This window comes from Ambystoma mexicanum, chromosome 3p (genome assembly GCF_040938575.1).
Source record: "Ambystoma mexicanum isolate Mex_15411 chromosome 3p, UKY_AmexF1_1, whole genome shotgun sequence".
NCBI classification, from domain to species: domain Eukaryota; kingdom Metazoa; phylum Chordata; class Amphibia; order Caudata; family Ambystomatidae; genus Ambystoma; species Ambystoma mexicanum.
Window position 1 is genome coordinate 634,098,660 of NC_090925.1, and position 14,870 is coordinate 634,113,529.

A 14,870-nucleotide genomic window follows, 5' to 3' on the forward strand; every position below is an offset into this window, starting at 1 on the left:
ACTCCTTAGTGATTATCAAGAAGTGTGCTAGTGCCAGATTCTCCGTTGTTAATCTTTATCATCTCAGATTAAGTGTGATATTCAATTATTAATTTATTATAAAGCGTGATATATATATATATATATATATTGTTTAAATTATCAATTAAACCTTTTAACTTGCAAAACAGAACTACTTCTTGGCTCAGTGGGGTCAGGAGGATTCCAAGAGAGGGGTGTTATATAGGGGTAGTCATCCAGAACGCATGAACTGGACATAAAGATATATCAATAAGGGTTTTCATTCAGTATTCTAGACTAGGCGTTGACTTGGCTGTAGTGCTCAGTTGAATCCTCTTACAATGCCTACCTCCAAGGAGCCAGGTCCGACCCAGCAACCCCAGAGGCAGGCATCATTTCCCCCAGGGAAGTGCCAGCGGGCCCAAGCTGGGGCCCTTTGGACACAGTCCTGGCGCCTTAGGCGCCAGGCTCATGTTGGACCCCTGTCCTGGCGCCTCAGGCGCCAGGCTCATAAAGCTAGACATGTGTTCAAGTGTTTTAATGTGCACTTACCTGATGCAGACCATGCTGCTACATCCAGGCCCTCTTGAGGCCTGAATGGAACTACTTTACCTGTGGGACTACTTTCCCTGGGTGTGGTCAGGTAAGGATACATACCTGATCGGTGGAAGGATACATACCAGGAACTTCTTCCAAAGCTATTTAAACCACACCCGATCAGCAACTCACGCTTCGCGTTGTTCTGCTCCTCGCAGCTTGACGCTCACCGTGTCAGCTCCTGCTTCTGGACTTCAGCCACACCTGTCAGCATCCTGGGTCACCTGCTAAGAGAGAATTGGAGAGAAAGAAGACCTTACCTGCTAAAGCAGCATCACGGAGACATCACACCGACAATCCTGAAAGGGAAGACATCATTTTAAAAGCATTTCGCTTCGATCGCTGCATCGCTCCATTTCACTCACCTTTCCTGGGCACCTCCATCTTCAGCAGCGATCATCCAGATCCGCAGCCACTTCCCAGAGCCTAGAGAGAAAAAGACAAGAACACAAGGTGAGAGAAGGAAGGGAATAGGAAAAGCTCCGTTTCCTTCTAAGACTTACCTGTTGGGTAATTCCCATTTAATTTTGGGTCCTGCTGCTTCCTGGCATTCCGGACCCCGGCCCCTATGGGGAAAAAAGACAAAGACATTGAATGAGCGAATGCAAAGACATTACCCGAACGCTCATCCAGAACTTACCTGTCATTTACTGGAACTGCACGTTTCACTTCGGGTCGGCGCCTTATCTCCGGCATTCCGAACCCCGGCCCCCGAAGGGAAAAAGACATAAGCGTTAGCACTTGCTGCAATAAGACAATGAACATTATTATTAAGCTTGAACTTTTGAACTTGCTACAGAACTCTTACAGCACCTTACCTGAATAGTCAAGCTTATTTGAACTCCCATCAAACCTCAATCCAGTGAAGTAACTGGGTTTCAACGCGCCCCTGCATCAGAAGCAGGATGGAGAGCTCATCCTTCCTGACCCTAAGGTGAGACTTCACGGGGAATCGAGGAAGGGTATCGTGGAGGGTTGGAAGGGAGTGGGAGGCTTGAGCATTATTCCGTCAGTAGGTAATACTCCCTTTTCACACACAGGGGAATATTCCTGCGAGCCAGTGAGTCCATCTTCAGAGTCCTGCGCTTCACCATTGAAGAAGCATCAGCACTCGAAGCCAGACCTGCGCCTCCGTGGGAATCAGGTGAGCGTGACAAATTCCATATCTCTGAACTTCTGATTCTACAAAACACCATTTGTTCCATGTCCTGGTCCTCCATAAATTGTTACGGTGGAAAACATAAATTGTGGCAGACCAAACATGTTAACATTTTATCTACAAGAATTGGCTTATTAGTGATTTCTACCACGTATGCTTAAGAGACCATTTGGGGTTCTGCAATGTGGTGAAGGCTGAAGAAGTGTAATTTTATATCTAGCCTTAATGCAGAGATAAGTGTTTCCTTCCTTCCATATTATTGGAAAAGTATCCATTGGAGTATTTGAGAAGAAACAGGGTTGAATTGTGGACTTGGTAGTGAGTGATTGTGGACGAAGCACAGGAAGCTGCAATCTGAGTGTTCCTGCATAGGTGATCAACATTCTGTTTCTACCTTCATCAATTTATATGCGTGGTTCATTGCATTCAAACAGCCTTAGTCAAGCAAGAATGATGGTTGATTCCATGAAACTATTTTTCTCTTAGCATCAACTAAGTTGAAGTGTCCTTATAACATATGGAACACCACGAATATCAATCCCTCTGGCAGCCACATCTGTACAAATCAGGAATCTCACCTCAACATTCTTAAACCTTTCCAGGTTTTGCTTCCTTTCATGAAGGTTTCTATCAGCATGCAGACAAACACAAGATAACTGGTGTCCTTTTTTATCTGGGCCTCCTCCTTGTTGGATAAAGTATTGTTCCATGTTATCACAGTCAATTTTGGTTTGGCAGAAAATAATTGCTTGATCCATCTTGTGTTCTTTGATTGCACGCACTGTGTATTCTCCCTTCAAGATTTTGATAGCTTCAGATCACCCCTCTGGAGAACTTCCACCAGGTCTTGTATTATCTTTGGCATGAACTTCATCAGTACGAATATGAGATTTCATTCTCTCCCAACTTTTGTCAGTTTTAGGGTTGACCGGTACCTCTACGTGGAGCACAGTTTCACCCAGCATGGAAAGTGCATGATCTTCTCGGCTAATTTTGTCACATCAAATAGAATGCAGAGTTGCAGAGCATACAATCACCTGTAGTCTCTTGCCATCGGAAGTAATCGGTGGAATCTGACCATGGATCCGATTAATGAAATCTGAGTAGCCTTGGGTTTAGGAGACGATCAGCTTCATCGAGGACAAGGAATCCGACTTGTGATAAATTTAGTTTTCCTGTTGACAAAGTCATCCACTCTTCCTGGAGTTCCAACAACTATATCAACACCCTGTTCCAGAATCGATAGTAGATCCTTTGCAGCAACACCAGCAATTATCAAAAGCTCCCTGAGTTTCGGATCAACCACATGTTTTAAAAATTGTTTGACATTTTTCAAAGTCTGTTCTGCCAGCTCTCTGGAGGGTTCAATAATTAGAGCTTTAGGAGCATTTGGAAGATGTTTCGTCTGAGCGACATGTGCGGTTGCCGTGTGCTGTCACTAAACTATATGTCCATCAGATGCCTTGCAGAGAGCAGTGAATCCATCTTTTGGTGGGAACTTAAAATGAAATCTTCTTCCCCAAATTTTAATTCGGCATTCTTCAAAACAGAAGATGGAAAGAAAGCCTGGTTTTTTCAAATGTGCGCTTTTTCAAATTTCATATGCTAAGCCAAAGTCCTTTCCATTTTTTGAAAATTTGATACAGCTTTTCTCTATATCCAGGTAGCACCCCACCGTGTCATGCATAGTAAACTCCTCCATAACTGTCAAACTGTCTGTTGTGTCCAGTACCGCCAAAACCAAATACAAACTTGTTGATGCCCAAGTCCAGAGAAACCTGCATGGATGACCACCCAACTCTGCACAAACCCTGATCATGAAAGGGTAATTCGCAGTAATATGTGACATTATTTATTCCTCTGGTTGTCTGACATCCGTGCCATTCTTTTATTTCTCGGCTTTGGCAACAAAAACCATCACATCCAATTGCAAAAGCAGATCCTCTGTCATATGGATTCATCTGCCACTTATTCAGCACAGTGGCACCGGTCTTCACTGTGGTTTTTCCCTTCTTTCCTTCTTGATGATCCTTCAATGTTTCATAAACAATCTGTATGACTGGAATACTGAATGCACCAGTTTTGTCAATTCCGGTTTCAGTAGCCATGAGCACATCACCACCTCCTAATACCAATGGGATTGACACGGCCTGGATATCTGTGGGGAGAAGCCAGCTCATTTCCTCCACAGTCTGAGCAATCTCAGCCATAACACCCAACTCTCCGTAGGCCACCATGATGTCAGTTCAGGCGCTGCAAAGTGTGTACCCAGAAGCAGAATTGCACACATGAACGAATGGGCAAAATGGCCTCTTACCTTTAGAACCACCTCACCAGGAACTAGTATTCTCTGCGTATTCTCTGTCTCGTTATAATGTTTCGGCTTCAGTGGCACATGAGTTTTGGCATGGATTGAATGCATTTATTGGCACACTAGGACTTCACGTCACACAGTGGAGATCCAAGGACTCAGTACCATCTTAAGAAATACCTTCTTCTGTGTGACTGACCCATTGGGCTAGAGTCTTTAACCAGCATTGTCAAGAGCAATCATTCACTGTATTGTACCACAATATGCTACAGCTGATTACTTTACATGGTGATATGTTTCCATAGTCAAAGTAGACAATGTATTCAGGATCTGGTGACCTTCACTTCAGCTCCAGTTTTTCAGCCTTTCTAAGCATGCCATTTAAACCTTAAATGCCCACAATGTATACTGCATCAAGTTTGAGAGAATCGCAATGGGCAGTTACATTAATAAGAAATAAGGCATCTGGGGTAGCTCCAGAAACTCACCGGTCGGAAAACCCTCCCCTACAGCCAGGGACACCGACTCCGTGCTCACTGGGCTTTCAACTGAAGTTTCAGGGGCCATCGACTCAGAGAGATCTGTGGAGACACATAGTGGTACATTTAGGTTTCCCCTCAAAACGTATACATTGTATGCAATGCCTTATTTCATTCCAGGCATGCATACAGTAAAATGTGCAATAATCTTAGTTTAACAACTTTACAAGAATAGTTAGTTGAAAAAATTAACAGTGCTGCCATCGTCAAATGATTGGAATATACATTATGATGAATAGGGAAACGATATATCACCTATTTCAATTCTCTGGGAAGAATATGGACTGTGACTGTTGTAGTTTATGAATACCTTGCACCCCATACACAACGTTAATCCTGGTTGATACCCCTCGAGTGCCAATTGTAACAATTCACTTGCCCAGGTCTGGGGAGTTGCTGGTGGAGGCACAGTGTGCAACTGTTCAGAGCATTAACTGACGGAGCTGGCTACAAACCCCGATGAAACAATCCATCCTGCCCATAACCACACTGTTTTCCCGGGGTGATCTTTATAATCACAGTGCTTGAATCATGTGGTGGCTTGTTTAGTGCCCTTTTCCAATTCAGCCAGGTTATCCGGATGGGAAAATTTGGATTTGGACCCAGGGCTCCAGATAATATTTTTCAGTTGGGGGAATGTACACCATATTTATCTATTTGTTAGTAAAAATGCTTTTTAGGGAGTAGACAATTAACTCCCATTGCTACTGTTGATATTGTTCAGGCATGTTAAGATGTATGTTAACTCTAAAATGGAGTACACAATCAAATGTAATCCTTTGTACTCCTGACATCCCTCACATTTATGGACGCTTCCCTTTACTTTCACTCCTTAGATCCAACAACTACACGTAGAATTATCAGGTGAGTACTTTAAGTGTGTTTATAAAGATTTCCAAGACAAATTTAAAGTGTTAACACCCCCAAAAAGTATATTATTGCGAGCATGGACCACTTCTCCATTTAGACCCCACCCACGGCAACCGAAGAATCTTCAACAAGTTCCAAGGTGCACACAATTTGTTTGTTTTTGAGTTAGTTGCACCCCTGTAAATTACACATCTGTTCGTAACATCTGCCCAAACACCGAACACACCCCAAAAGAAAAGCCTGAGGTCCACTTCTAGATGAATTCTAATTCCCTTTGTGAAATCGTAGTAACAATTATGTTTTTGTCCTACTTTCTCCTGGAGAACGTGTCCTGAATCATCCCCTGGATGGAGATCTACACGCACAGCTGGAAAACTGTGAAATGTGTTATTTACAGTAACTTTGTTTACTTGCAGAAAAATAGCTTAATTTCTTTAACGATTACATTATAGGTCATCTCGTGGCTCCTGTGGCTACTGAATTCCCTCTCTTAAACACGATGCCCTCAGGCCTTTACCTTCCCCCTCTCTAGCATGCATCCGCTCCCCCTTTTTGCATGCTTCACAGTGTAGATTTCTATGGGTGGGAGGCAGCAATTTCAGTCATTTGCACATGTACACAATAAACACATATTTTAATATCAATGGCACATTTTTCAAAGGTTGGTTTTCTTGTAACTAAAAGTGCATTCTGGAAGTTACAGTCTTTGTTCACAGGAGCAGAACCAATGGGACTAACACATAATAATCGTGACTTGCAAAAGTACAATAGAAAGGAAGACCGGAAATGTGGTGGCCTGGTAACATTGAGTGACTGTAAGTGGGATAGCCAGACAGAGCTCAGGCCAGCCCTCGTCAAATGATTAAATAGGGACCCCAGTGTCAGGCTTGGAAAAGAACGGCAGCACTTTCCAGAAATTAAAAATAGTTTTCCCACATCGCTGCTACATTAATGTTGGTGCAATGGTCAGCATCCTTCACACCTATTCGTCTTCAAACATCGCAAGACATTTCAGGGGCAGGCGGGCCGTAGATCACGCTGCCTGCCCTTTACAAATAAACACATACATGCAGACGTAATCAACTCTGCTGGCTGCACTCGTTCCTCCCACTCCCAGCCCACCTTAGAAGTGCTGGGTTGGGAGTGTGTAGTCTTTTGTGATGAGTATTCTGCCAGCATCCTTCTAGAAATGTACAAGAGTGTCCCAGACAATGGCCCTGGATCATGTAAATGGTCGATGTCCTGGACAAAAGCTCTTTATAGATGCTAAAAGAAGGAAGGGTTTGACTGGGAAAGCCTCCCACCCCTCCAGCTTCCCCGTCCCCAAGTCCCCATTTTAAAAGTGCACAGTTGGCTCATTGATCTCTGCTGATTGGGATCACACAGAGGTGTCTTTTTGTGTGTATCTGAACATTTTCTTCATCTCACGAGATAGACGTCTGATTGACAGTGTCAGGCGCTGGCACCCATGGCACACGCATTCATGCGTTTATATTATGTACAGAAAGCGTGTCATCCTTCATGCATGTGATTTAAAGTGTGCATCACTGGCATAGATAGCGTGCTCTATACATGCCAGTAATTGTCACTTAGATCATACGCATGAACCGGGTCAGCCTTCACGCGTGTGATGAATTTGACCATTACTGGCACGGATAGATTGTGGCTACAGCTTCATGCATGTCATTTAAAGTGACCATTACTAGCATAGATAGGTTGTGCTATCTATGCCAGTAATGGACACTTTAAATCACATGCATGAAGCTGCTGCCACAACCTATCCATGCCAGTAATTATTACTTTAAATTATGTGCATTAAGTGCTTGTTGCATGACATTTAAACCGGGGAGCTTGTCCATAAAAGACGAGGGGGCATAGACCCTCCTGTACGATCTACCCATCATGGAGCTGAAGGAGTGCTCCTGGACTAGCTTGAATTGCCAAGGGGGAACATGGTTGCCCTTTGACAGTTCGTACCCCATGCAAGTCCAGGGATGTTTTCCTTCCCAGTATTGCATGGCCATTGGTAATGTGGGCTGGGATACTGCACGTTTGTATGTGCAAGGGGGTACTCCTGCACCTCTCTGCACATACAAACGGGGTGGTTCGCCACATCAGTAGTCATCCGGCTCCTGCATGCCAGAGGTAATATTTTATTTGTCAATGTATTATATGTGTGAATCAATGAGTGTGTGACGTATGGGTTCATGTGTGAATGGAAGGAATGAGTGAATGTTTGCGTGTGTGTGCTCGGCCAGTGAGCGGTTGTGGGTGTGGTAACAAAGCATTTATTACTTGGCTTCTATCGTATATGCCCAGGTTACATGTGATTTAATCGTATCCCAAAACTAATGAAATTTCAATGATTACAAAACGACTAAGACCAAAATAACTGATTTCTTTTTTGTTGTTTTTGGGGGAGGGATCCCCACCCAAAACACCCCTTTTTGGTTTTACAAATACTTTTCCCCCACCCCCAAAAGCACTATTCCCACTATCAACCCCATTTCTAGTTTTTTCCCCCAAGTTATTTATTTTCTATTTTGTTTTTTTTGTATTTGTCGTAATTTCATTAGTTATTTTATATTCAATATAATCACTGCATACCATATGCCCAGTAAAAACCATCATCCTTTCTTTTATCACCTAGTGTTCAATAAATAATGTGTTATTACTTGGCTAGACGGGGATTTCGGAGCAACCAGTTTACCCATTTCTTAATGTGGCATTACATTTTTTTATACTTGATATCTATGATAAACCAAGCTTTCTGTGGCATGGCATTTTATTCTGGACATTAAGGATAAAACAAACATGATACGTTAGTATGTGTCTAGAGAGGACTACATCGTGAAGCCAGTTGAGAGAAACTCGAGGGTATCCTCCCACCTACTCCCCATAGATCCTCTTCTCAGGTGGACGGGGAAAGGACATTGAATTTATTTATGTATTGTTCGCTTTGTAGGGGCTTATAGAGCAAATAAATTCTGTTTCAAAGTGCCCACAGTGCAACAGGCAGGGGATTTAGGAATGAGACACATTAAATACATACAAATATTAAATACAGTGGAGGGAAAAAAGGACAAACCTACTATGCCTTGTGAGTATTCAGAATGGGCAAGTGCAGAAGTGAGGGGGAAGTGGGGGAAGGTATTGGGTGCCCATGCTCGTGGGTGAACAAGAGATGAAGTGCAAGGTATGGTAAGTGCTAGCCTCCAAGAAGTAGGATGTGCTGATGCAAGTGCTGAGGATAGACAGAAGCTGTGGGTGATTTGGTGTGGGAGGTCAAAGCCCTGAGGATATATAAGGGCCTGGACAGCAATCAAACCAACTATGAAATTAGCACTGAAGAGAATGGGGAAGGAGGAGGTAAAGAGGACAGTCTTGTTGAAGAGCCAAGGGGAGAGGTTTGAGCGCTGGGGGATCCCACAGCGAGAAGTAAGTAGGTGAGGAGAAGGTGCCCAGAATGACTTGGGGCGAACGGTCAGTTAGGAAGGAGGTCAGCCGGTCTAGTGCCCGCTCCGAGATACAGACAGTATCATGGAGCCATTTTATGAGGATAGAATGGTTGACTGTGTCGAAGGCAGAGGAGAGATCGAGTAGGATGAGGACAGCTGGAGAGTTATACTCCAGAGATGCAAGTAGTTTGTCACAGGTGTTCAGAAGAGCAGTTTCCATGCCTCTGGATGCTCGGAATCCAGATTGATGGTCATGGAGACGACCAACAAGTTCAGTGTGAGAGTTCAGTTTGGGCAAGGCCAACTTCTCCAGCAGTTTCCCCAGGAAGGGAGTGATGGAAATAGGGTGGTAGTAGCCTGGATAGGTCGTGTCTGCTGACAGTTTTTTTAAGGAGGGGGTGCACAAGGGAGTTCTTGAGGGAGGAGGGGAAAGAACCAGTGGTAAAAGAGTAGTTGCAGAGGTCAGTGAGTGCAGGGTCAAGGGAGTCAATGTTGTCTTTGATAGTTCTGGATGAGCAAGGGGAAACCTGTATGGAAGAAAGCTTCATGAAGCAGATAACTCTGGTGAATTAAGCAGGTATGATGGGGCAAGGGAGGAGCAGGAGGAAGGAGAAGGGTTAGGAGCCAGGGGAGGCAGGGGGTGTGGGATTGGTTGGGAGGGTGAGTAACATGCTGCTCAGGATATCCTGAGTTTTTGTGGTTAAGCGAGTGGCCAGTGCGTTTGCAGAGGTCCTGGGAATGAAGAGGGGAGGAGGAGACTGCAGGATCCTATACATTTACATTTTTATTCCTTGACCTGTCCTTCTAGTTCTATTTTCTTATACTTAACACTTTATTCTTCCCAGAATAGATAGAACAGACACTATTAGCAGGTGCTTATACAGTGTCTACTGGGTTTCCTTCTCTATCTCCATACTGATACAGTGGCAGATTGTCACAGGAAACACATAGAGTGGGGTTGTATGAAAGAGTGTCTTCTTTTCTGGCAAATAGGAAGGTAGATCATAATGGCCGAGGAAAGAACGCTTGCTTACAGCGATGACTATGCTTCGGCTTTGATGAAAGCTATTTCTATTCTCAACCATTCAGATATTGAAGATCTTACACAGCAACCAGATGAATGGGATGAGCTTGTCCAACTAAAGAAAAGATTGATATGCACAGAACTCCAGGAGCAATACTGTTGGAGTATCTTAAAAATAAATCATTACCACAAGGACTCACTGTACTGAATGAACCACGTCTATCTTAGACAATGAGAAATTTTGAGTTCCATGGAGCTACATTGCTAACCGATGTGGACACGACTGGTTGATCTTGATAATAGATACGGATAAAGAAACTTCTGAAAAAATTTAAATAGATCTGAAAAAAATAGAAGATAATATGAAACAACTTCTCCCATTGAATAATTTCAAGAATAGAATAGAGGAAATAGAGAAAGAGATCAAAGATTTCAAAATTATCAACACTCAAGAACGAATCCAGAGGATGAAAAAAGATCTGGCCCGGTTCACACATGAACGGGCATTTCCGTATGTCGATGCAAAATATCAAAATAGATCACTACAACAACAAGGTCCCTCCAAGAACAACAGGAGAGTACGCTTCCGCAACACATCATACAGCACGAGCAATTACAGTAGTGACCCGGACGATGCAGGGCAAGGTACATCAGCTGCAGCACCACAAATACCAAGACGAGGTCGAGGTCAATTTAACAAACAAATAGGTAACAGGGGACGTAGAGCAAACACCAGGCCTTTTTTATATCAAGGCCAGAATCGGAGCACTTGGAACGACGGAACCAAACACCTCAGGAGCGGGAATCACTTCTAGTTAACCTTTCGGATTAGCAAGTCACAAGGATAGAAGAACAAGTACTGAATAAAGGCCTTGGGTTCGTAATATCTAAACAACACAACCGTTTCAAATTCTGTACAGACTTCAATAAATTCCTTAGAAAGATCCATTTTAGGGAGATCTTTGAATCAGAGGAATGTGGTGTCACAGACAAGACTACAATGCCACAGGGTTGCGTAATCAATCTACTTTTTGCCCCCCGAGCTGCAGCCATTCACCTGAATCCAATGTTTTTGAAAGAAAAGTGCTGGCAGAGATTGGAAATCTAGAGAAAAAACATACCAAATATTTTCAGAACATGAGTAGACTGGAACGAGAGGCTATTCAATCCTTTGCATCTAATTCGCAGATAGTGGTAAAGAAGGCAGATAAAGGGGGAGCGATAGTGATGCTGAACAAGAGTGATTATATCAAAGAATGCGAGAAACAGTTGGCTAACACCGGTCATTACATTCATCTGGAAGGAGATCCAACTGAATATCTACAACAACTTATTGCTAATAAAGTGTCCAAAGCAGAAGAACGCGGATGGCTATCGAAACAGGAATCAGATTTTTTGATTAACACCAAACCGACCGTGCCCACCTTCTACTGCCTCCCAAAAATCCATAAGACATTGGTGGACCCTGCAGGGTGCCCAATTGTGGCCGGTATCAACCCGGTCCTCGAAGCACTGTCAAAATTTGCTGATCATTATTTGAAGGGCTAGGTGAAGAACATGCAGTCCTATTTAAAGGATTCCAGAGACGCCATAAATCATTTTGAAAACACTGTGTTTAATCCTACTACATCTTTATTACTAGGTCTGGATGTTGTTTCTCTCTACACTAATATCCAGCCACCCTGGAAACAATTGAAGAGATCTTACTTACCCGAGAAAACACCGATCCAACGTCGTTCCTCATGTGGTGCATAGAACTAGCCCTGACTAAGAACTATTTTGAATTCAATGGGAAATTTTACCAACAAATAGAGGGCACAGCGATGGGGGCAACCATGGCGCCCAGTCTGGCAAACCTTTATGTGGAATCTTTTGAGAAAACTCACATTTACAATGCTACCAACCCCTTCATACAAAACATTACCAAGTGGACACAATATATCGACGATATCTTGGTCATCTGGACGGGCAATCTAGAAACAGCTCAGGCTTTTTCAATTGGCTTAAAAGCCTCAACAGGCATTTACAATTTACAATGACTGTTGACTAATACACTACTAATTTTTTGGTAGACCTCACCATGGACATCACCATTTTCCATCACCAAGGAGTACTCAAAGTGAGACCGTTCCATAAAACTACAGATCGGAATTCTCTCCTACAATATTCCAGTCACCATGTTAAACATCTGAGGGATAATCTCCCTTTTGGGCAATTCTTGAGCATCAAGAGAAACAGCTCTAATACTGAAACATATCAAGCAGAGGCCGAAGTCCTAACTAAAACATTACGAGAACGAGGCTATCCGAAAAAACTGAGCAGCTAAACAGGCCTTCAACAACAACTGAGAAGCGCAGCTGGAAGAAAAACCAGTAAAAGAACAAGATGACAGAATGGTCTGTGTGAACACTTTCACCAATTTCAGTATGAAGATAAAAACAATCAAACAGAAGAATTGGAGAGTCTTTGAGACCAAAGAAACACCTATGCTACGACCGATGTTTGCCTATAAAAAGAGTACATCAATTGGTAATAGGGTGAGCAACAGCAGACTCAAACCTTGCAGGACTGAATAGCCCAGCATCACTGCCCTATGGGGAATGAATCCAAGTGTGGGCCACTATCCATGTGTCACATGTGGAATTTGCAAGCTGACCACTAAGACAACGGAGGTAGACATAGGCACTGGCCAACCTTGGAAACAGAAAACCACGACGAACTGTAACACGGACCACGTGGTATGTTTAATCAGATGTAAATGCGGTTTTCCCTATGTAGGGAAAACGACTAGGAAAGTCAAAACAAGAATAATGGAACACAGAAGTTGTTTGAAGACAGCACAGAAAATGCACCGATGGTTCAACATTTAATCTCTATGAAACATGGGCATGAGGACTTCACATGGATAATCCTACAGACGGTCAAAGGTGGTTCCAGTACCAGTAGTGACTCCAAACTGTTCAAACTCAAAAAAGAGATGATTTTTAGAATGAGAAGTGACCAACAAGGACTGAACAAGTCCATAGAGTGGAACAAGATAAGAAACTGATGTTTTGAAGGAGGCAATGTCCAAATTTCACACAGTTTGTACTCACATTACCTCCGAAAGAGTGCCGAGAATAACCGACATGAGCTCCACACCCCTTAATTATAGTGGGTGGATTCCCTCAGACTTCCTATTTTTCCCCTTTTTCCTTAATAACTGTTGTCCAGAATAATAAGGACATACACTAACACCCACTAACCCTTAATGAACAGGTTGTTTCAGAGGGTAGAGTCACTAGAAGACTATCTAAGCGGTGGGGACACTAAAGGTGTTCATACCATGGGTTCAAAACTGTAAACATGGGTTTGAATACTGTACACTCTGATGAAATCTGAAAGAATGAATAACCAGTCTTTATTTCTTTATTTCTGTGTCCAACTGCTACCAACTGCTGTTGACTGGGAATGTTTGGGTATAAATAGGTCTGCAGGAATGATACTATACAGCTATACCCGTTAACGAAATACATATTGGTATGATTTTGGAATAAGTTCTATTTGTTCATTCTAATGTGTTAGGTTTTGGAGGAGAAAGAGTATCTTCACTCTGAGGGTGGAACACTGGGGGAGAGATACAGGAAAGTGGTGGGGAAGACATGTTGTGATTGTGACATTAAGTGTAAACCGGTGGAAACTGAAGTGTACTGTGCCGACTCGATCTCTGAATGTTTATACCTGGACACTACTATTGGTTCAGGAATGAGACCATGTAATGAAGCCTATGTACTTGTTGCAATGTAGCACTTCATGAGTTTGTAAATGTGAAAATCATAATGTCAATGTAACCTCAGTTTAACTATTCGAGGTGATGACGGTATTTGTCTGCTGTAAATAAATGTAAATAATGACAGTTAAATATATTTAAGTAACGACAGGACCAGGACTGTAGGTTCCACTACTTTTTAGGAGACTGATTCTACACCTAGGGTTAAGACCTCGACGGCAGATGGATAGTAGCTACGGGATAGAGGAGTTGCAAGTCGGAACCATCTGAATGCCCTTATAGAAAGGGCTTTTTACTCTGTTCCAATATGGCGCTGAGGAACCAGCACCTCGCGCACAATCAGTGGATTGGAGTTAAACATGGACTATGGACTACGTGTGATTATAGTAACCTGTACGCCATATTCGTGGCATCCCTCTATAAGAGGCAGTCCGTTTTCTATCTCGGACGCGTGTGATTTTGAACACTCGGCACGGGTGAAGAGGCGAGGCAGCAGACTAAGGGAGCTTGAACTTACGAGCAGAATCAAGGTAACGGGGGCTGTGTCCCTGAACCTAGGACCCCCGGTTAGAACGGGTAGTTGGGCTAATGGAGGAAGTTATGCACTTTTCAGTAACTAGCCTCATAACACGGAGGAATGTCCGTTTGCCAGCACAGATGTTGTCAGTCTCACTTAACCCAGAGGGCCTGACAACAGGATCTACCTGCCAAACTTAGATCAAAGGCGCTATATGAGAGGTGTAGTATTTGAGCTGATGACACATGTTGGTGTATACTCAGGCACTCTCTTTTTGGTTTTCTAGGAGGATCGGCTATTTCCTTTGGGTCTTAGTAACGACGACCTGTTTGGCAGGCTGTGGAAAGTTATTACCACAGGTAAATTTTGTTTATGCCTGTACCATTGCAATGTATGCACTGTTGGAGTGTCTATGCCATCCTAGACACGGGGGATGTGAGTAGAGAACAGTTGATTGTCTGCCCTGTCTCCGTCTCTTGGGTTGCCCGATCCACCTGGGTAACCCTACGTGTTCTCTATATTGTAAATGACTGCAGGACTCTTGGGTACTGCCAAAGGTCCATGGTGAATACTGTAAACACAGCGTGATGACATCCTACCCCGGTGGCATAGCAGGGTGATTTTTT

General features: G+C 43.3%; 1 protein-coding gene and 1 pseudogene across 3 annotated transcripts in view; both read right to left on the reverse strand.

Moving 5' to 3' along the window:
* Positions 1 to 14,870, reverse strand: part of SH3TC2 (SH3 domain and tetratricopeptide repeats 2) — a 665,994-nt gene that overhangs the window by 325,736 nt on the left and 325,388 nt on the right. For all 3 annotated transcript variants that reach the window (XM_069651388.1, XM_069651386.1, XM_069651387.1), the window contains exon 3: positions 4,556 to 4,648. In XM_069651388.1, coding sequence (XP_069507489.1) covers positions 4,556 to 4,648 — 93 coding nt within the window. The remainder of the gene's footprint in view (positions 1 to 4,555; positions 4,649 to 14,870) is intronic.
* On the reverse strand, positions 645 to 3,993 carry LOC138579576 (ATP-dependent RNA helicase DDX1-like; annotated as a pseudogene).